General features: G+C 36.7%; 1 protein-coding gene across 1 annotated transcript in view; it reads right to left on the reverse strand.

Moving 5' to 3' along the window:
• The window catches only part of LOC140446295 (glutamate receptor ionotropic, kainate 2), a 429,700-nt gene that overhangs the window by 238,331 nt on the left and 167,365 nt on the right, over positions 1-24,004 (reverse strand). The window contains exon 7 of the mRNA XM_072538832.1: positions 5,463-5,615. Within this exon, the coding sequence (XP_072394933.1) occupies positions 5,463-5,615 (153 nt within the window). The remainder of the gene's footprint in view (positions 1-5,462; positions 5,616-24,004) is intronic.

The raw sequence follows: 24,004 nt of genomic DNA on the forward strand, positions 1-24,004 counted from the left end.
TGACAATTGGTCCGTTTTATCCCTAATGAAGCCTATATTGAATTTTGTTTTAAAAAGTTCTTCGTACTTGTGTTTTTTTTGCATAGCCCTACAATCTTCTTTCTTTGTAAAAACATTATAGTCTTGTAGCTAGCGCTCTAGGCTCCCTGACTCGCCGGTGTAGTGAACCTGCGAGCCATTCTGGACAGAGAGAGTTAAGTATTGAGGATCGTACTCTGTCCCTAACCAAGCGGAACCCATCGGTGTTGCGTATTGAGCATTACCGCGGATCTGCACAGAACCAACCGGGACAGAGAGATTTCCGTATTGAGGATCATATTCTGTCCTTAGCCAAGCGGAACCCGTCGGCATTGTGTATTGAACATTGCCATGGGTCTGCACAGCTAAATATTTTGTTTTGCGAGCATATTCGGAGCTTTCGCTGAATTGAAGCGAAAGCGAGTATAAATCTGCGCGCGATCGATTTCCCCCATTCCGTTTCTTATTAGTAGTACTAATTAATTTCTTTTCTTTTATAGACGTTCGCCGAGGACTTCGTTCATCACGGGATCCAGTAGAATTCGTTTTAGTTTTATTTATTGTATAAGTATACAACGTAGAATTCCTTTTTATTTTTATTTATTGTATATACTAAATTAATAGATTTATTTTTATTTCAAACCTGTGTTTTACTGAGTCTTTCGCCCCGAAAGAGCTACCCATCACAAACTGGCGATTCACGGAAAAAATGTATATGTGAAATTTCTATTTTCTATTCTATCATCAATTTTGGTCTTTTGGTGGCATCCTTTTAAGTCTTTTTTTACAATACCGGTTGATGTTCTTTTCTTTTTAACTGTAGTAATATATGTTGCCGTGATACACAGTGTATCACAAAATGTTCTTTTACATACTTTTTTACCATTTAATATAAAATGATATGAGACATTATATGCACGGTTTGATTCATGTTTTTTGTAGCTATAATTTGGCTTTACTTCTTGGATAAGTTTGGATACATAATCACTTTTTTTTGGCTGCATCCGGTAAACTACGAAATTCCTTAAAATTTTTTTTTCGCAAATTAATATAAACTTTACTAAAATATCTCTTTATACATCTCACATATAAAAAATGATTACTGTATATTTTTTATTTTATTTTATATATAAAAAAAATATTTATTTAAGTAATTGATCACGTATATGTTTAGATTTACACAAAAGCTTCCTAGATAAGCCGAAAATTTTTTTAAACAACAAAAAATAACGCATCTATTTTCTATTGATCTCCTCAGAAGTTCATATATTATCCATGAACATGTCTGGAACAGTATATGTAAACGATCCTGTTCCATCGGTTTCTCATACATGTATTTCTGGATATACCACGCCTGTTTATTCTATGAAATTTAGAGTTCCAACAAACCGTATTTTTGCGGTGTAAATGTGATGGCATATACGGCAGAATGAGAGGGATTGCGTCTTGAACTCCTTCTCCCATTGCGGAGTTATTCACTTCCTCTTCGGGGATATTTGGAGCACTCTGAGGCGAACTTAAATGACAATTAAGAGACATTTGCATTTTAGATGTTTGCATTTTGATGCTGTAACCTTGTGACAGCAGATTTGACGAGCTTTTCAATTTACTTGAGATTTATCAAGTTTGCAGTGTGATAATAAAAGCATTCAAAGTCTTACTAAATATTAAAGTAGCGGAATTCTAAACTAATTTAATATAACTCCATTGTATCCAAAGTTTATAAAGCTTAGATTTTGTAAGAACTATATCCACCAGTTATCAGAGACAAAGATGCAACTGAACCTCTAAAAATCATACGAACAGGCTGAATTTTGCTTAAAATATATATTTTGGGACCTAAAAATGTATGTAAAAAAGTTAACCACTCGTACCTCCAATCTTCCCCTAAAACGCCCTCCTAAGGAGAGAAAAACGAAAAAAATCTATTTCCCAAGAATCTGTACGTCGTAAAAAAATGTTTCAAATAAAAAGTATTCTGAACAAAAGTGTGTAGTATCCCTTTTATGTAGAGTAAGGTCTGTAATTCTGTTTCTTGTATTTTTTAAAAGAAAAATCAAAATGACTTTAAAAGATGAAGAGCTTTCGCGTGCATTTTTGTATTTTGCGACAAATGAAATCAGTTAAAAGTGGTAAATAAATAAACGTTGCGCGATTTTTACCATTTTCTATGATTCTTACGAAATCTTATTAATTTATTACTTTCATTAACCTGTCGTATCGGAACTTTCATTGCTAGAGCCTGATATTGAAAACCTATGATATGAAATTTCGATTTTAAGTTTTTTCCTAAATTTAAAATACGCCTTAAAAACGCTGAATTTAAGTTTTCACATTGCAAACGATAAAAAACGTTTAAAAAAGCTTTTCTATTAAAAAAACATAACTAATTGTGAAATTAAATATGATGGTTTTATTATCTACAGATGTGATAGATCCCAGAGAACCAGTGCAACGTTGAGTGGCGGACGGGTACTAGTGTTTGTTAACATCAAGCTAAAATCACAAACCATTAGTATTCGTGAGGATCGGGTTGAGCAAATATATATCTTATGTCAACTTAATGAAGTCAAGTTTGTGGTCGGTGGTATTTACATACCTCCACAATCACCTCGTGAAGTATACAACTGGCATTGTCAAACTGTGGAAAATGTTGTTCTGCAATACTCAGCACAGCATATCTATGTTTTTGGTGATTACAATCTTCCCAATGCATTATGGGAGAACGATGAGTTTGATGTAATGGTGCATTGTCCTGCAGGTAATCCAGCTGTGAATATTTCTCAAGCCTTTGGTTTTTTAAAATTTTTTCAACATAATGATATCCCCAATAATCGTAATGTATTTTTGGATTTAGTTATTTCTAATGTTAGGGAGCTAAATATCTTAAAAGCAAGTGATTCCCTTGTAGATCCTAGCATCCATCATGTGGGTTATGAATAATGCTTAAACCTCGATGTTAAAGAAACAAATAGAAATAAGTTGGTTTATGATGAGTTGTTTTATGATTTTCGGAATGGTGATTACATTGCACTTAACAACTCCCTTGCTTCCATAGACTGGCAGCTGTGTATGGTTAATGATTTGAAGTTGCTACAAAATTATTCTATGAAGTTCTCTCTATAGGAATTGCTTACTTTGTGCCATTGAAGAAATATAGAACTTCAACTTTTCCCAAGTGGTTCTCTGCTGATCTTAGAAGACTGACTCTGGAGAAAAAATATGCTCACTGCATTTATGTTAATAATCGTACTGATGATGACTATATTAGATTTTCCCACCTAAGAGCTGAATGTAAACAACTGTCTGAAATTTGCTTCAGCAACTATATTAAAGGTATAGATACTGGCCTAAGAAATGATCCAAAATCATTTTGGAAGTACATCAGCGATAAGCGGTCTAGTCAAAACCTACCTAACTCTTTATTTTATCAAGTCCAATCTGCAACAAATGGTCAAGACATAGCTAATTTATTTATGAGCTTCTTCCAAACTGGGTATTCACCAAATAACAACAACCTTTACATACCTATCCATCTATTAAATAGCAACTTTAGTACAAATATTTGTCCTAAAATTACCATGACTGATATTTTTAATGGCATAAGCGAGCTGCCCAATAAGCTTACTGCTGGTCCAGATGGTGTGCCTAATTTTTTATTAAAAAAGTTTGTCTCTATCCTTGTAATACCATTTGTTATATTGTTTAATAGATCTCTGGTAACATCCGTGTTTCCTTCTTCATGGAAAGAAAGTTATGTTGTTCCTATGTTTAAACATGGTCAGAAAGACAATATTAAAAATTATCGTAGCATTTTTATACAATCTACAATCCCTAAGCTCTTCGACAGTCTTATAGCAAAGCAACTTTCTTGGTTATGTAAAGGCTTAATATCTTAATCACAACATGGTTTTCATAGCAAAAAATCAACCGCAACAAATTTGGTTTGCTATCAATCTCATATATTATCTCATATGGAAGGCAGTAAACAGGTAGATGCAATCTACACAGATTTTTTTATAGCATTTGATCGTGTAGATCACCTTTTGGGCAAATTAATTAATGTAGACTTTCATGGCAGGTTTGTTGAATGGATTAAAAGCTCTACATCAAGGAGAAGTCAAAGAGTCAAGATAGGATGTCATCTATCTGACAGTATCACAGTAAGATGTTGGCAGATACCTTGAAATTTTGGAAAGTTATAGACAGTTTAAAAGATCAAGCCTTGTTACAAGATAACTTAGACAGACTACAAAATTGGTGCAATCAGAACAAACTCCAGTTAAATGTAAAAACAATATTGGTTTATAAGTTTTTATCGTAAATTTTATAGAATTGGAACAAGCTATACTATTAATAATCAGCCAATGAATTATGTTTCTTCTATTCGGGATTTGGGTGTTATTTTCGATGAGAAGCTTACTTTCTGTGACCACATAAACTCTATTTCAATAAAGGCATCTAAACTTTTTGGTTTCGTTACTACGAATTGCAAATATTTCTCCATTAACTCAACAAGATTAGTGTATTGTTGCTTAGTTAGAACTATTTTGGAATACTGTTCAGTTATTTGGTCACCCTATTTTCAGAACAATATTGATACCATAGAAAGAGTCCAGCATAAATTTTTGAGATATTGTGCTTACCACGTCCATACTACTATTGAAAATCATGATTATTTTCGTATCGAACAACAATTATCTTTACCCTCACTCAAGAACCGTCGTGACATGTCAGGAGCTATATTTATATATAAGATCATACCTGGATTTATTGATTGTCCAAACCTGTTAAGCCAGATTAACTTTAATGTTCCCCATCTAGCTCTACGGTACCACAATGTTTTCAATATTCCTTTCCACAGAACAACCTATGGTATTCACAACCCATTGGATAGATACATGGGCTATTAAATAATCGCGATTTTGATATTTTCAATATAACTTTAACTAAGTTAAAAAGATCTCTTGCTTTGTGATATTTATATTGGGATTGTTGAATTTTGTTCTTGTTATACTTTTGTTTGATTTTTTTTAGTACGTAAGATTTGAAGTCTCATTTTTTTAAAACTTTTTAATATTGATTTTATATTATAAGCAATTTTAAGTTTTGAATACTAACTGTGATATTGTATATTGTAATTTAAACTGTTAATGGGGTTATCCCGTGTATTAAATAAAAAAATAGATAAGTACGGGGACTAAATTATTTTATTACTGGTATTCTGCGTCTCTTTTTTCTATAAAGATTAAATTGTGTTCATAAGAAGCCTACACGCAAAATCTGTCAACGATTTAATAGCATAAGTTCGTCGCAAATTGGGTTTTAATATAGTCAGCACCACAAAGACCAATAAATAGATAAGTCAGAAACACCGTGAAGCAAACTGTCAATATTGTCAATTTATCTCCTCTACACATTTTTATCGGTTGTCAACTTACCACCGAGTCGATGTAATCATACAGGGTCAATCCATCATCCCATGGCTTTTCAATGTCACAGGATAAATTCGTCGGCCTAATAGAATGACCATTCTCCATTCCGGATAAGCCCTTTGCAAATACGTAAACAGAATCGAACATCAGAGCGGGCTCCGCCTGTAAAAGGAGATATTATTAATTCTCGTCGTTCGGCTACATAAAAAAAACTAGCAATTTGCTTATTACATTTTGAAAAGCTTTTTCGGTGATAAAGTAGAATTAACTAATATGAACCATACCTTTATTATATACAATGTTAAATTAATTACCTAAGAGAAATAAAAAAAGGGTAATTTATTAAATTTCCGGAATAGATATGTTTTATTTACTCTGTGTCACATAGTTCAAAAGAGCAGTTTTGTAGACCGCCAAAACAATCAATGTATGAAAGTAATGGTTTTTTTTTAAATTGAAAAAATGAAAAATCTTAATCTGTTGTCCTAGTACAACTTATAAATACGATGAGAATCAACACTTGATCACAGACATGACACTTAAAAAGAAAGGTACAAGGGAAAACAGACATTACTTACAGTTGTTTATACTTCATTTATTTTGCAGTATTGAGATAATATTTTACTAATAGAGCTAATTGGGGCTGGCCTATTAGATATTGACGGGCTTAGTGATGATGACAATGATGATTTTAGTTGGGGGGATAGGGAGGAAGAAGTTAGCAGTGATGATGATAATGAGTTGAAGGAAAGCTGTACTGACAACGGGGAACTTATTCGTTCTGATCTTGATGGCAAGGGAGAGGGAAGAAGTTTAGAGCATACAGAAGGTATTTGTGATTTTTAACTGTTGAATTGCGTTTTGCAGACGATCCAGTAATAATCAGGTATAGCAACAGCGATCTACATAACGCAATGCAACACCTTGATACATGCTGCCATGAATACGGACTAAGGACGAATTTAAAGAAAACTTAATGCATGGTCATGACTTAGTTACCAGATGCAAACATCCAATTAATTGTAAAATATACTGTAATTCAGATTGTGGATACAAACAAATTCTTAGAAACGTAGATAATATCAAATGTAAACCAAATCAAAGGAATTAAGACACTTATAAAAATAGTTACAGTCGATCGGATAGCCAAGCGGGCTGGGCGGCTGGCTTCTCCTTCGCTTCACTGCGAGAGATGTCAGTTCAATCCCCAGTTCGGTGTACAGAAAACAAAAAGGCTAACGCAGCAGTTTAAAATTCTAAATGAATCTGCGGCTTAGTCTAAAATATGCTGGTATCTGATCGGCCTATGGTGGAGCAGTACGGCAAGAGATAAGGGCTTGCGGCTTGGTGATACTCCTCCATAGATCCCTACCGGAAGGGCGTGTGCTGCCTAAATACCGGGTGTATATATATATATATATATATATATATATATATATATATATATATATATATATAAATAGTTACAACAACAAATACACTACTCAACAATTGAAGTGGATAATTTTAAAATTCCTAAAACTAATATATAAAACTATTTTTAAAATAATTGCATGTACTATACTCTATATGCTATCTTTATTTCCAATATTTTTTGCATGTGTTTTTTTTTTTCTCCTTATTCTTATCGGCCCTTATCTCGTACAAAGAGAGACATGTTGTTCCAAACATGAATATATTATTCGTATAAAAGTGCTTGTATTGGCTTTACCAGTTGTCAATAAGTCAAGAAATATATTTATCACAAAACATTACGCCGCAAAGACGTTTAGAACTAGTGCAGCTCGAGCAATTAGTTCGTTGGATCCAACAAGACATAACTCAACAAGAGGTTGCTATAAGGCTAAATGTGTCGCAAAGTGTGATAAGTCGTGCATGAAATCGGTATGGAGCAACTGGATCTGGAACATACAGGCGTGGAGGAGGAAGAGAACAATCTACAACTCGTCGGCAAGACCATTTCGTAGTTCTGAGGGCAAGAAGAAACCCAACATTCACGGCTTCCAGAATTAACAGTATCTTCAGGCATGCTACTAGACAAGCGATTTCCAGTCAAACTGTTAGAAGACGGTTACATGCATCTAATTAACTAGGGAGCAGCGTGCATGCAGATATCGCTGGGCGATGGAACACTATCAGTGGAATTTCGAAATTGGAGGAATTGTCTCTTTACTGACGAGTCCAGATTCCGTTTGTATACGAATGATGACCGAATATTGGTGTGGAGGGAAAGAGGACAGCGTTACAATGAAAATCTAAGAGTCCCAACCACTCTTTTTGGAGGTGGATCCGTTTGCGTGTGGGGAGGCATATGTTTTGACGGTCGCATGGACTTAGTCGTCTTAATTAATGAGACAATGACTGCTACACGATATCGAGACAGAGTCATAGTACCAATAGTTGTTCCATTTTTTGGTGCAGTAGGCGAACAATTTGTTCTGATTGATGATAATGCTCGCCCTCACCGTGCGAGAAATGTTAACGAGTGTATAGAAGCTCATGGCATTACAAGAATGGAGTAGCCATCGTGTTCACCTGATATGAATTGCATTGAACATGTTTGGGCCTAAATATCTAGGCAACAAAACAGGTTCCTTCAACCGCCCCAAACCTAAGATCAGTTAGCCAATACATTACGTGCGATTTGGGAACGTATACCGCAGCAGTTCATTAATAATTTAATAAGAGGTCTTCCAAATAGAGTTAGAGCACTAAGGCGACACAGAGGTGGACCCACACACTATTAATTTTTCTTTTAGGGATATTAGAAATTGAGCAGGAATAGAAATTTTAGGTTGTTAATTTTACAATTTTTGTTTATTTTCTTTTTTTTTTCTTAAAGAATTTTTTTCTTTCGGTTCATCTGTATAATAATACGAAGTAAAAATAAATCTTTATTTATATCACTCCATTTTTCTATTTGACCTTATAAACAAAAAATAAAATACACATTTTCATAATATCCACTTTAATTGTTGAGAAGTGTAAGTTGAAGGCCTTTGAACTTTGGTGCTATAGAAGAATCCTACAAATATCGTGGGCTTAAAGTATGTAAAATGGAGACGTTGCTAGAAGAGGAGGAAATAAAGCTAAAATATTGTTGACTAACAAAAGGAAACTTGAGTACTTGGGATATATGATAAAAGGGCCAAAATACCCAATATTGCAACTTATTATGTAAGACAAAATTCGAGGAAAGCGAAATGTGGAAAGACGAAGAATATCGTGGCTTAAAAGTTTAAAGAAGTGGTTTGAATGCAGTAGTCCAAAACTAGTGTATTTAGAGAGGCAGTCAACAGAGTCCACGTAGCTATGATGGTTTCCAACCTTTAATACAAGATGGAACATAAAGAAGAATACAATCAATTAGTAAATTATAATTCATAAATTACAATTTTAAACCTTTAAATCAGTTGTATTAGATAATAACCTAAAATTTCGTTTAAAATGCTTTACTTTTTACTGACAGATAAAGGTAAAGAAAAGGGTGTTTTTGATAACTATTAATTATAAAAAAAATCTACTAAATTAAATGTAAGACACGTATGGGGTTTAGCTATTAAGGTCTATAGAACTCAAAAAGTTAGATACCTCGCCTTATCAAAATCCCCAAACAGGGAACTGTTTTAACCTATTGAAGCGAAGCGTCACATCTATCTCACAACTAATACAACTAACGTATTACTTTTTCTTTATAGTGAAATGCTGAAGCGAGCATCAATATTATTAAAATCGGCGGGCGAACTTTCGACACCAAATTGTCTTTGTACCTGGGGTAATCGAAGACTCAAATTTTATTATAGGAAATTTCAACACCGCGGCGTAAAGCAGGTAGGTAGGTAATTAGCGGCGATGGACAGTTGCACCCAAGCAGGACAAGCGGGTTTTCCCAATATTTATTGTCACGGCGGGGGGCGTGGCACTTATGTACTTGTGACTAAATTATTTCAGTTGTAATTTATTTCTTGTTTGACGTTGACTTGTGCACGTCTACGGATATTTAAAAAATGAGTTTGATAAAAAGTACCTGTGGTCGAGATTTATTAGTGGTAGAGCATCATTCGTTCTCGAAACAGAAAGTGCTAAAAAGCGGCGAGATATTTTGGCGCTGCATCCAAAGAAACACTAAGTGTTCCGCAAAAGTGTTTACAATAGGCTGTGAGAACCTCACCATCACAAGTGATTTGGTACATAATTATGAAGCCGATCCAAAAAAGCTTGAAGTAAAGATGGTAACCAATGCATGTAAAAGAAAAGCCCAAGAGGACATATCGGAAAAGCCTGCCAAAATTACAAGAACTGCTGTTGCTGAGTGTGATGCCAATTTGCTGACGGTTCCTGACATAGCTAGCATAAGAAAGAACATTTACAACTGTCGTCGTAAACTGTTACCAGGTCCGTTACCAAGAAGCATATCAGAAGTCCATAACGCGGTTAGTAATTATTCTCCTAAAACCTGTCGCAATGAAAGTTTTTTGTTTTTAAATCATCCTGAATTAAATGTAATTGTATTTTCATCCGAGACAAATATTCGTTTGTTGTGTAAATTAAAAACTTTGTATATGGATGGTACATTTTCATACAGTACCAAATATTTTCTACAATTATTTACTATACATGGTTTGGAAAATGGACATTATGTTCCTTTAGCATACTGTTTGTTAAAGGACAAATTGTCAATGACATACAAAAATTTATTTTCTTTATTCAGGTCTAAGATTTTTGAAACATTTCAAATATCATTAGAGCCAACTGAAATATTTGTGGACTTTGAAAAAGCAATTCACTGTGCTTTATTGTATATGTGGCCCAATGCAAAAATTAGTGGATGTCGTTTTCACTTACACCAAAACTGGTTTAAAAAAATTCAATCTTTGGGTTTGGTACAAGAATATAAGGATACAAATTCAGAAATTGGAAAATGGTTAAGGCATACGTTTGGTTTAACTTATTTAAATCCAGCAGAAGTTGAAGAATGCTTTCTTTATGATTTAATGTCATAATATGTTATATTATAAACCTATAAACGCAACACTTGATATATATGCAGATTATTTACTGGAAAATTACATTTTCGATAGCGCTCTATTTCCACCACACATATGGTCTAATCAGAATACGTCTATTGCGAGGACCACATATGCCTGTGAATCCTTTCATTCGAGATTTAATTCTTCTTTTTATTCAACACATCCTTCTATTTTTATTTTTATTGAAAAGTTAAAAGAATTTCAAGTAGACACTTATGTCAAAATAAATAGTTTACATATACCAGCAAAAATCAAAGATACTACTGTTAAGGCTAAATTGGCATTTTTGGAGAAAATGATGGATAAACTACGATCCCAACAAATACGTAGGTTAGATTTTATAAAAGCTGTATCTTATCATTCCTATAATAGCAAATAAATCATTGTATACAAGTATATTAACGGTAAAATGTACAAAAATTAGGTACTAGTTGTATTATATTTAGATATTATTACAGTTATAAAGAAATAAAATGCACATTACTTTTATTAAAATAAATAAATTAATTAATTATGGTATTTTATTTATGTCGCAGCTATATTTATTTGGTGTCGAATATACCTGTAAGATAAAAACGGGAATTGGGGCTGGTGTCGAAAATTGCCATTAAATTTTAGTCGCTACCTGCTTAGTGTCGAAATTTCCTACGCCCATTAAAATCTATAAAAAATGTATAAAAATAATAAATAATAAAATTACTTTATTAAATTTTAAAAACACAGAAAACAGTACTAATCTTCGCAACAGTCCACTGTACCACTTTTTTTGCTACCCTCGTATACTATACAAAGTTTAATATTTATAATTGGGCTTTGCTTGAGTGCTAATGCTAATAAGTGCTAATATTTTTATTTTAGATGCCACTGTTTTATACACGGTTGAAATTTAACAGAAATGGAGAAATATTTTTACAAATTATTCATTTTTAGTGCAACAATAAAAAATGTGGTTTTATTTGTAAACTTGTAAACTGTAAAACACCTCAGTCGTTTTCAATTAATATTTTTATAGAGTTGAATTAGCTTTTATTTATTAAATCTTTTTTTCTAAAAATAATATAAAACAATTCCCTTGTGATAGACTATATATCGCTATTATGTCAACTGATTTTCGTGTAGTTATATCTTATAACTTATAATAGTCTGACACAAAATTTGATAAAAGTAAGCTTACCGGGTTTTGTATTTGAACCAAAACTGGCAATTTAAAACAAAAGGCTAAATCGGTTAAAATTTCCTAATGAAAATATTTAGGGTAACAGTAACCATAAATATGTGCTTTTAGATTGCTAAAAGGCCATTACAAAACAGCGACTGTTGTTGACAGCTTTTAAAATTGATGCAAGTACATTTTGTTTTAAAATTTATGCCTTCCCATTAAAAACGAATTGAGTCGTTTTTAGTTTATTAGTGGAACTTACTCAGTAGATCATTTAGTGAATTTTTAATGGCTATACTGGTTTAGTTCAGTGATTATTAGTTAAATTTCCATAAAAGATACTTATATGAGATAATAATTAATCAAATAGGGTGAAAGTAAAAGATATTTGCAACTATACAAATTCAAAATAAATAGGATCAACTTCGGAATCCGAGTCGTCTTGAGGGTTAATAATTAGCGGTTGTGTATCTACGGTCTCATCAATTATGTTATCAAGATCCCACATTTTTTGTTCTTCTTCTATTACATGTCTTACTGCATCTTTAGAGTTTTGTTCTGTAATATGTTGTAAAGACTGGTATAACAATTCACGTACAGCTTGTATTTTATATGGCGTATTTTTTCTAACCACATAACTTTTCATTTGTGCCCAAATGAGTTCATGTGGATTTATTTCGCAGTGGTAGGGTGGAAGTCTAAGGACTGTGATGTTTCGCTTTTCCGCCATTTTGTGAACTACGTAATCTTGAACATAGATTTGCGCTGCCGGGAAATTTTTAAAAGTGCTGCTTTTACCATTCCATCTTCGTAATGCAGATACTTATTCCGCAGCTAGTCAAGAATATCCTGTTTCTTCCACGCAGTCGTTGGAAGTCTTTCTACTAGTCATAAATGATAAGGTGCATTATCAAATACTATAATTAAATTTGGTGGTATGTGTTCCATCATCTGCTCAAAATACTCTTTGAAAACATCAGCTGTCGTCTCCTCGTGATAGTCTTTTGTGCTTTTGGACTGAAATTCCACCAAACCATGTTTAACAAATCCTTTTTTACTGCCAATGTGATAAATTATTAATCTACTGGCTTTACCAGAAGGTGAGAAGATACCAGTAGACCAACCTTCCCTAAAGGCTTGCCTGGAGCTTAATATATTTTTATCTGAACAAATTCTTTTAGAGTATGGTCTGAGTTTACCCAGATATGAATTCCAGGGTTTCTAGTAAAGTGATTAAACGCGAAGATTAGTATTGAAATATCCAAAGAGATAAGGTATTCTTATTTACAAAATTGTTATTGGTTAAATTCTTATTTTTATTAATATAATATAATAACCAACATTAGCCGTGAAAGTTTTAATTGTTTTTTGCTAAATATATTAGCATTAAAACATTATTAATATTGATAAACATTTTGGAAAGGAAAATAAATGGAAAACGCATTAATTTTAATGAACAAACACCTCAGGAACGTCTATGATGATACAAATTTTACGAGCGTTTTATGACTTTGAAGCACACTTCGTGTTCTCAACAATTTGTAAACGGAAAAGCGGAACATTGCAAGAAATGGAAAAAAATTGGCAAATATAGCAAAAAGACTGATTCGGGAGAGCTCTAAAATGAGACTGAAAGTTAATATTAATAAATCGAAGTATATGAAAATCTCGAGCAAAAAAAGAACAAACGCCAGGGGATCCTTTAAATTAGATATTAGAAGATAGATTAGTTGTAAAATTCGAGAAGGTGGATGAATATATGTACTAAGGTACTCTTATTGATCAGATATGTAAGGATTAAACTGAAATCAACCTGAGACTGACCAAGAGAAACAGATGTTCTGGAGACATAAGCAAAATATTTAAGGCCAAATATATATCTCGTAATACAAAAATAAGAGTATACAAAACTATAATTAGACCAAGAATTCTATACACTGCCGAGACATGAACTATGAACCAAACCATACAAAATAAATTGGAAGCATGAGAAAGAAATATACTTCGCAGAATGTGTGGTAGAAAGGCTAAAGAGGGAGAATGGAGAAGACGAACTAATGCAGAAGTGTACCATTTGTGTGCTAACCCTACAAGAACTAAAGTGGTGCACATACATACATACTTGGTTTAAGAGTGTTAAAGCTTCACTAAAATACATAACAACTATAAATTGACTACATTTTGGACATGCGTGTTACACAAATCATTTATTTAAAATAATTGCCAGTTTGCCGTGCCCATCTTCCCCACGTCTTTTGTCACACCTTTCTATTATCTCATTGTTGGTCTATCTCTACTCCAATTTCCTACTAGTATAGCTAATAGAGTTCGTCTGGGAGGGTAATTTTTATTTATTCTTGACAGACATCTAGCCCATCTAGTACTTACATACCGAATATACATGGATGTGAGCAGTGGGGGTCGCGGTCGCGGTCGAGGTTTACATCGATGACGGGTAAAGCATACCGAAGATACCTTCCTTTCAGTGTTATTTGCGGTTTCTCAGGTGACTGACTTGTGTTTCGGGAAAGTTAACTTTTTTACGTTATCAAATTATGTACATGACCAACAGTAGTGATTATAGTGAATGCATGCCTTAAAGTAAAAAGTAGTTGACCATTTGTAATTCTTTAAATCGCCGGCTTTCGGCTCATCCTATAAAAAAAAGGCATTATCTAGGAGAATACCATCACCTATTTAAAGAGCTTAAGAATCAGTATATTTATCATACCATTCGTATCTTTCCTGATTATCACTTGGTTCGAAAAGCAACAATAAACTTTTGATATACCATGCAATCAACAGCATTTTGTTAAAACAAACTATTTTGTTCTGGCATCGACATCGCTGAAAAACGCGATGTAGATACCCGGGTGAAACATGCTTGGTATGTGCGATCTCATAAGAAAATAAAGGCTTGTTTTGACATTGACATATCGACTGCTACCGTGACCTCCATCGCACATATCCATGTATCTTCCGTACCCAGTACCTATTTTTATGAAAGAGATTACAACTCTATCATTTTCTATTTCCTTATCTCTCTCTCGTCGTTTCCTCATTGCTGAGGATCGTGATTTCCTACAATGCGGGCTGTCAATTCTCTCCATCTCTTGCGATGTTGGGCTGCTCTCATGGACTCAAAAAACGTCTCTCCAGTGGCTTTTTGTACTTGATCTGACCATCGGATAGGTGAGCGTCTTCTGCCTCTACGTCCTTCTACGTTTCCGCACAGAATTGGTCTTTCTAAGTTGTCATTGTCTCTTCTCGCAATGTGGCCAAAAAACTTTAAAACATTTGCAAGACACTGAGAGGAGAGTCTGGTCTGAATGTTTAGCTCTTCGAGAATCGACTGATTGGATCTGTGCTCTGTCCACGTAGCATGACGTAGCACGTAGCACGAGACGCGTAGCATTCGTCTCCAGCACCACATTTCGAATGCGTCAATCCTTTTCCTATCCTCTGATTTTATCGTCCATGTTTCGGCACCCTAACTGAAGATTGAAAAAATGAGTGTCCGTAGCAGTCTCATTTTGAGTTTTTTGGATAAAGAGCGGTCCTTCCATTTTTTTGACAGTCGACTCATCGCGTTCTTGGCCATCCCTATTCTTCTGCGAATTTCCGTATGGGAGGAGGCTGCATTGCTTAAGGAAGATCCTAGATACGTGAGCTCGTCTACTTTCTCGAATTGATTTAGGGCGCCTGTTGTTTGGAGGATATTCGCGTGGTCCACAATCATGATTTTTGTTTTCTGATTATTAATCTTGAGCCCACACTTGTTGCTTTCGGTTTCTACTCTCTTTATCAGTCTCGACATCTCCTCTTCAGATGTTGCTATCAGTGTTGTATCGTCTGCGAATCTTAAGTTTGAGATCTTTTTTCCTGCAATGGAGATGCCGCCTCTCCATCCATCGAGTGCGTCTCATTATGTATTCTCCATATAAATTGAACAGGTCTGGAGATAGTATGCACCCTTGTCGTACACCTCTGCTGGTTTTAAAGGTATCAGATTGCTGGTTTTCAATTCTTATTTTAACTGAGTTATCTTCGTATAAGTTTTTAATTAATATTGCTAAATGATCTGGAACTCCCATCTCATGAAGAACTGTCCAGAGAACTTCACACAATCAAATGCCTTTTGGTAGTCTAGAAAACAGATTATTATTGGAATCTTAAATTCGCGGGCCTTTTCTATGAGCTGCCGCATATTAAGGATTTGCTCTCTCGTACCCTTCTCTTTGACAAAGCCTGCTTGTTCTTGGGGAATTTGTTTGTCTAAGTATTGTTGCAAACGGCGTTTAATGATTCTTAGTAATATTTTGCTTGGATGGGAAATCAGTGAGATGGTACGATAATTACTACACTTTGTAGTTGTTCCTTTTTTATGGATTGGTATGCACAATGATGTGCGCCATTCACTGGGTCACTTTTCGCATCTCCAAATTTTATTACAAAGTTTCCACATTATGTAACATTTTAACTATTTCCTTATATTCTCGTACAATTTAAAATTATATAACAGATAGTTTAGATTTTTCTTCTTAGAAACGTCCTTTCGAAAAGATCAGACGATTTGTGTTTCTTTTCTGTCTTTTTTCTGCTTGTTTAATCAAAACTAAAATTTGTTCGCTAGCAGTTTCCTTCGTTTAAGTTCTTTAAATGTCTTAATATCGCCTATTATGAGGGAACGCAGATTAGTAAACTTATTTACTACCTTAAAGTTATGGTCGGCGTGTCCAGCTCTATCTCTGTATTTGGAATCGATGTTAACACTGGTTTTTTTCCCGTCTATTTTAAGGTCCATATCTTGTACGACCATTAAAAAGATGGAAACCACCGTCGTCAGTCGACAAAATCGTCAGCCCAGGTCATAATCTGCGTTGACTTAATATAGACTCTTGAACAGAACAAACATTGAACAGAAGAGACGCCATCTCATCTCCCTGCCGTAATCATTTATTGCCGCTTTGGTATTCACCAAGGAGTTTTTCCACGTACGACGACGTACGTACTTAAACGGATTAGGTACTCGAGAAGCCCTCTTCGGTTTGAATGTTCTTACACAAAGATACCTTTTTTTTTTTTTTTTGATGAGGGTGGAAATGTTCTAAACACCATACCATTGCTCGGCGTGTGTTGGATTCAGAGCAGAGGAAAACATCTGAGCCCATTTCCCCCTATGTAGAGGAGGTCCTGCAAACGGATGCCTTTCTGTTGCCCTGCCTACCAACTAAAACCACCCATTCTTCGTCAAGACACCCCCGTACGTGTTCAGTTAGCGAACGAAACTTAGAGATGCCTTGCGCTGCCTGAATTAGTAATAAAGTTTTGTTGCTGGTTCTTAGCTAGAAGCGGTAAGGAACCAGAAGAAAAATGTATGTAAAATAGGCCCATATGTAAATGGCCTTGCCGATGGTATTACCTAAGAGCGGTAAGGAACCAGGGGGAGAGTATATGGAATGTATAGGTATACAAGGTAACAATAAGGTGTAAGAATATTTGGTATTAGGTAATATTAGGTAACAATAAGTAAGTATACATACGTATGCAATAAACAAGTGTACTACACACATATACACACATACATACGTACATACACATACACACCTACGAACACACAAATACACATATACACATATTTACATACATATTCATACAATGATAACTAGTTTTAAATGGAGGTGGATTGCCCCAGATCACTCTCATCCTGTCTCAGTTTCTTTCTCTATCATGGACTTTCTCTTCATAATTTTTGTTACTTGGTCTACAAGAAATTCAAAGTTCTCTCTGCGTTCCATAGCGACACGTATCAAGTTGTCAGAGGATATCTCTCCTAGCTTTGTTCGCATTATGTGTTGTTCCGACGCAAACACCTTGCACCTAAAGATACAATGCTCTGCATCGTCTTCTACTTTACATATGACACAATTATCATCGCTGGTTTTTCGTATACGATACGTGTAAGACCTGAAAGATCCATGTCCGGTCAGGAACTGCATAAAATAAAAATTTACTCGTTTGAACTTACATTTGTACCACTCTATTACATTGGGTATTAGTTTTTTGGTCCATTGTGCCTTGTCTATCTGTGCCTCCCATTCTGCTTGCCATTCTGTTAGTAATTGTTCTCTAATGGCGGCTCTGACCTGAGGTAGGTGGCCGTTTCGAGAGTTATAAAGCATCTGCCGTTCTTTAGCTAGGAGGTGAATAGGGAGCGTGCCCGCTATTACCTGTAGGGCCATCGTTGAAGTGGTCCTGTACGCACTTGTAACTTTTAATAGAGGCTTTCGCTGGGCTCTGGTTATCATGTCTCTGTACTTTTTGTAATTTAGTACGTCTGCCCAAATGGGGGTTCCATATAATATAGTTGACTGTACCACTTGCAGGTACATTCTTCGTTTTTGGTTGCTTGGGCCTCCTATATTCGGCATGATTCTTTGTAGGGCTGCCGTTCTTTCTTCCGCCCTCTGGACTACATTTGTCAGGTGTTTTGTGAACCTTAGACCTGTGTCGATGTATATGCCTAGGTATTTTGCACAATTTGTAGGGGTTATAATAGTACTACCAATTTGAAAAGTCATCTCGGGTCTTCGTCGTGGTCCTTTTAGTATGACCACTTCCGTTTTGCTTCCTGCTAGTTCGAGATCGTTTCTAGCCATCCAGCTGTTGACTTTTCTGCAGCATGTGTTGACTTTGTCTTCGATTTTCCAGTTCATGTCAGTCATGACTAGTATCGCCAGGTCATCTGCGTATGCAATAGCTAGAGTATCTCTACCATAGTCTATTTCTAGTACCCCGTTATATAATATATTCCAGAGTGTCGGACCTAATACAGAACCTTGCGGTACGCCGGCTGTTAACTTCTGTTCTGTATTTTTTGCCACTGTAACGTATCTATTAGTAAGATACCTTTTAATGATATTGATGAGATATCCTGACACTCGTGCTGATTCCAGTTTTGTTATGATATGTGCCCAGTTGGCAGAGTTGAAGGCATTCTTTACATCAAACATAACCAGTATAGCCCATCTTTTCTTTGTGTTTTTTACAGTATCGGTTAAACTTTTTACCGCGTCTATGGCTGATTTAGCTTTTCTAAATCCGTATTGTCTGTTGGAGATAGTCTCTCTTTCACTTAATTCATCTTCTAGGCGATTTTTGACAATATTTTCGTATAGTTTTCCTAGACAATCTAATAAACATATAGGCCTGTACGAATTGGCTTCGTCCGGGTTTTTACCGGGTTTATGTATTAGTGTAAGTTTAGCTAGTTTCAGCTGGTCTGGAAATTCTTGTCTTGTTAGCAGCTCATTGAGTGCTATTCTAGTAGCTTCTGGGCATTCATTCACTAGTATTTTTATCGCCTCTGGTGGCACACGGTCCGGTCCAGGGGATTTACCTATTTTGATGGAATTGGCGGCTCTGGTGAGTTCAGTCGCCGTTAATTCTTTGGGACAGTTCTCATCGTCTCTAATCAGGAAGTCGTTTATAGGCTTGTTAGGAAACAGGGTATTCGCTATTTCCCTTCTTTTGTCATCGCATAGGTTATATGGGGTCTCTGACCTCAGCGTCTTAGTGGCGATCCTGTATGCTTCGCCCCATATATCGTTCTCCAATGCCTCGCACAAGTTCTGCCAGCATGTACGTTTAGCCCATTTGATCAATTTATTGAGTTCCTTTTTGGCGTTCTTATACTCTTCTTTAACTTGCTGCGTCCTATTTCTCTGTGCCGTACGCCTGATTCTAAGACATTCTGTCCGCTTTTGGTGAATGTTTTCATTCCACCAGTATGGTATTGTGTATGTGACATGTTTGCTTTTGCTGCTCGCTTTGTGTGCTTTTATTATGTTGTCTCTAAAGTTATTAAAGTTGGTAGTTTCTTCTTGTAAGTTCCGTATCTGATTCCTGAATTTGTTCTTATCGAACTCGAGTAATTTCCTGCCGTGCCTGGTTGTGACCTTAATGCCGACTTCGTATGAGATGTACTTGTGAAACGTAAAGATGTTATCATCAAGCACATCCCATCCCGAGATCTTCTTAGCGCAGTTGTTGGTTGCTAGTGTAATGTCTATGTGACTTCGCGACTCACCTCTTTCGAATGTGGGTTTACCATTGTTTAGCACAGTCAGGTTTGCGGAGGAGATCCATTCGTTCCAAATTTCTCCTCTTTTGTCATTTTTTGGGGACCCCCAAAGAATAGATTTGGCGTTTATATCACCAGCAATTATGTATGTTGTTTCTCCCTGTGACGCCTCAATGATTTTTTCAACCCGCTCAGCATATTGTGTCATGGTTATATTAGGTGAGATATAACAGGCTATGATTGCTAGTTCGTTTATTTTTATCTTTAGAAATCCCTCTTTTTTGGTAATTTTGTTTATGCACACTTTGTTGTTTACCAAAAATACAGCAACGTCTGCTCTGTTATCGGAGATCCAACCAATTTTTTTTGAGATATTTTTATTCGGTTCTGGGACTATGATGATATCTGCGTCAATTTGCAGGGCTTTTGAGTAAATCAGGTCGTGTGCCACCTTTGCCCTTCCGATGTTCACCTGCAGTATTCTAAGTCCTTTTGTCTGGATCGAAGCCATTTCAAGTCGTTACAACTAGCTCTTCTAGGTCACTAGGATGAGAGTTATCGGGGATCAACTGAGTATTTTTCGCAGAGTGTTGTCCGGAGATAGTCCAGACATCTGCGGTCCTTCAGTGTCGGGGACGGGATTGTTGTTTTTGTTTTCCGCTATGTTGCTAGCCATTTCCACTACCTCGGCACACATACTCTCGAATTCCTCCATTAATGAGGGGAACTTAGCCTTACGAAAAACGTCGTCATCTATAGTATCGTCATCAGGATTTGGCGCAGATGTCGAAGGTATGTCATTTTTCGCCCGTGCGATGTCTTCAACTATCGGTTGGGGAAAGGGTGTCGATGGCGGTTTAGCGGGCACGCTTTCTGTTAGTTCTTTTGCGCGCGTCTTGTCGGCTAGTCGCGCCCTTTGGAGAGCGCCACTAAATTCTCGGCACCGCGCGGTTCCAATGTGGTGCCCCTCTTTGCAGAGAACACACCACTCCTCATTTCTGCATGTGTCCTTCTCCTTACAGTCCTTCTTTCCGCACTTAAGACAGAGGCCAATACGGTCAGGACCGTCGCACTTTGAGATGTCATGTGTGTACGACCAGCACCGTTGACATCTCCTAACTACGTATCTTTTTTCGACCTCGCATCTAGCAAGGCCCACTTTAATGTGTCCTATCTCCAACACTCTTTTGGCTGCCTCGGTAGACAGAACAACCGTGGCTGCCAGCGTGTCCCCTCGCATCTTTCTTAGACTTTTAATCAGGAAGTCCTTTTCCCACTTGCCTATCACTACAGACAGTGCATTTTGCAATGTCTCTGTGTTTGTATTCGCGGTCATACCTCTGACATGTATAACCGTGGACCTATCTTGTCCCAGTTGTCTTGCCTTGAAGCCGCTATCTTTGGACGCGATGGCAGTCTTTATTGCCTTGACGGCATCTGGGTCCTTATCTAGGGTGATAAGTAACTTACCATCCCTAGTACTCCGGAGGCTACGGATTGCCTGAATAGCATTTGTCTTGCCCACGGCATCCTGTACCCCCTCTAGGAGTTGGGTGTAGCTTGTGTCTTTTTTCGACACGATGAAGCCGTAGGTCGGCCTGTCCTTTCTTGTGGCAGTAGTATGTACTTGTACCATGTTGCTAGTCGCTTTAAAGATAACCTCTGCCATCTTCCTCAAATCTCCAACTGACATAAAACTCACGTGGTGTAAGGCCACAGAGGCATTTGGGAAGGCCTCCTCTCTGACACGTTCTAGGATATGCCACATATCTTCTTGCGTGCCAGCCGTTCTAATTTTTAAAATCTTCTGAGATTTGGTGTGTCTGTCTGCGCCCTTTCGTATTGTTGTTGTCTGTTCCAGCACTTCAAAATTCTCTTCAAGGCCAGCTAATTCAGGGAATTTATCCCTGTATAGCCGCTGGACGCTGTGGGTCATGGATAGGTCCGTATTTTCCAGTATAACGACCTTCACATTACATTGGGACTCGACGGGGTTCCCTATTGTGATCTCTGTCTGCCTGTAAAGGCTCTCCGGCCAATCGCGCTGGACATTCCTCTGGAAGTCGGCATAAGTACTGACTCCTTCGAGGCTCGCCAGCCCAACGGGCCTTGAAGGACCATGCCAGGCATCCGTTTGCGTACCAATCTCCGCTGTAGCGGCTTTTGGCAGTCTGTCTTTTTTCGTCTCAAGGTCGAGACATATATCTGTCTGTATGTCAGCTTCTATGTACATCTTATCCACAGGCTCCGTGGAGCGTTCTTGTAGCCATTGTCTTATGTGCTGCATCTGTTGCATGGATTGTCTTTTATGCATCAGCCGGCATATCTCCTTTACCGGTTTAGGGATGTTAGGATATTCTTTTAGTAGATTCATGAATGAATCTAGATTTCTGCTTACATCGTCTAGGAAGTCTATCAATTCGTTGGCTTGACTGCAAGTCCGTTTCTTGTGGCTATCGCTGCTCCTTGGGGAGGCCTTTCTTTTAAGGTAATTTCGCACGTCAGGGAGAGAATTCGTTCTCCTCCTGGCTTGGTCTGGTCTTCCCGGATTACCGCCCGGGTCGCACGCGGTTTTTTTTGTACTTGACGTTGGATTTGACATATATATCCCACGAGTAGCTAGGGAAATATAGTTCGGCCCCCACAGAGCCCCGCTTGTGGAGGTAGGACTAAATACAATGGGGGGTCGCCAGGTACCCCAAGGGAACCGTTCGAGACCACGTATCGTATGGCCATGCATCCTTCGGCACGGTATCTAACACCTTAGCTTCCGGGTTTTTTTCGCTGGTTTTCTCCATCGGTTTTTGGTGTGTGCAGGTATTCTCCTAGGGAAAGGATAAGGAAAAAAAAATTAACAGGTATTAAAACGATGTAGATGATTGACAGCAAATAAATGATAATGTGGGAGAAAGGAGCAGCACTTGGATCTGGTTGCCGCTCCCTCCAGCGTCCGGCGGCGGTGTCCGGCGCTCACCCGGTGCACAGTCACCGGACGCTGTTCGCGTTTGGACTGAACTTAGCTTCATTAGTCGTGCTCCCCGGGATAACTCCCACAAAAGAGGGACCAAGACCAATTACTGAGCCCTTCCACCTCGACAAGGTCATTACACAGTCCTGGAAGAGACACAAAGATACCTAGACGTTAATCAGGAAGAACATGCATGTCTTATCCATTTTGAAAAAGCGTTTGACAGAGTACGCCATGATAAGCTAAAAGACATTCTTGAAAGAAAGGACATAGATAATAAAGACCTGCGAATAAGTCTTAATCTATATTGGAATCAGAAAGCTAACATCAAAATAGAAAATGAGATATCACAAGCAATAGAAATACGTAGAGGAGTACGACAGGGATGCATTTTGTCGCCGCTGCTATTTAATGTTTATAGTGAAAGTATCTGCCAGGAAACCCTTTAGCAAGTAAACAAAGGAGGAATCGTAATCAATGGAGAGGTTGTAAATAATATTCGATATGCAGACGACACTGTACTAGTTGCAAGAACAGTAGAAGAATTACAACGATTAGTTACGAAATATAAATATTGCCTGCAACAATTATGGCATAAGTATCAATAATAAGGTGGTGTCACCACATCCCAAAAGGGATTAGGACTGAGGAGGAGGAGCATCGGTATCAAAAAAAAAAAAAAAAAAAAAAAAAAAAAAAAAAAAAAAAAAAAAAAAAAAAAAAAAAAAAAAAAAAAAAAAAAAAACTAAGTATATGGCCTTCAATAAGAACATGACACAACCAACACATATTAGTATAAACGGCATTCAAATTGAAAAAGTATCAAGTTACAAATACTTGGGTACTTCAATAAACGAAACTGGAGACCAAAACAATGAAATAAAAAGACTATTAGGAAAGTGACCTTATTGCTAGGGCCACTTTCATAAAGATGAGAAAATTCTTCCGCAACAGAGATATAAGCACCCCTCTCCGATTAAGAATGCTAAGGGCCTACGTATTTAACACGCTATTATATGGTGTCGAGGCCTGGACTCTCAATCAGAACAATATAAAAAATATTAAAAGTTTCGAGATGTGGTGCTACCGTCGAATGCTGAAGATAAGTTGGGTTGAAAGAGTTACAAATTTGAAGTAATGCAAAGGATAGGAAAAGACCCAGAAGTTTTGTCAACGATCAAACGAAGAAAACTCGAATATTTGGATCACGTGATGAGACGACATAAATACGCATTATTTTAAAATATAATGTAAGGAAAAATAGAAGGAAAACGGAATCCAGGCCGTAGAAGAATGTCATGGCTGCGTAAT

This window comes from Diabrotica undecimpunctata, chromosome 7, assembly GCF_040954645.1.
Source record: "Diabrotica undecimpunctata isolate CICGRU chromosome 7, icDiaUnde3, whole genome shotgun sequence".
Lineage (NCBI taxonomy): Eukaryota > Metazoa > Arthropoda > Insecta > Coleoptera > Chrysomelidae > Diabrotica > Diabrotica undecimpunctata.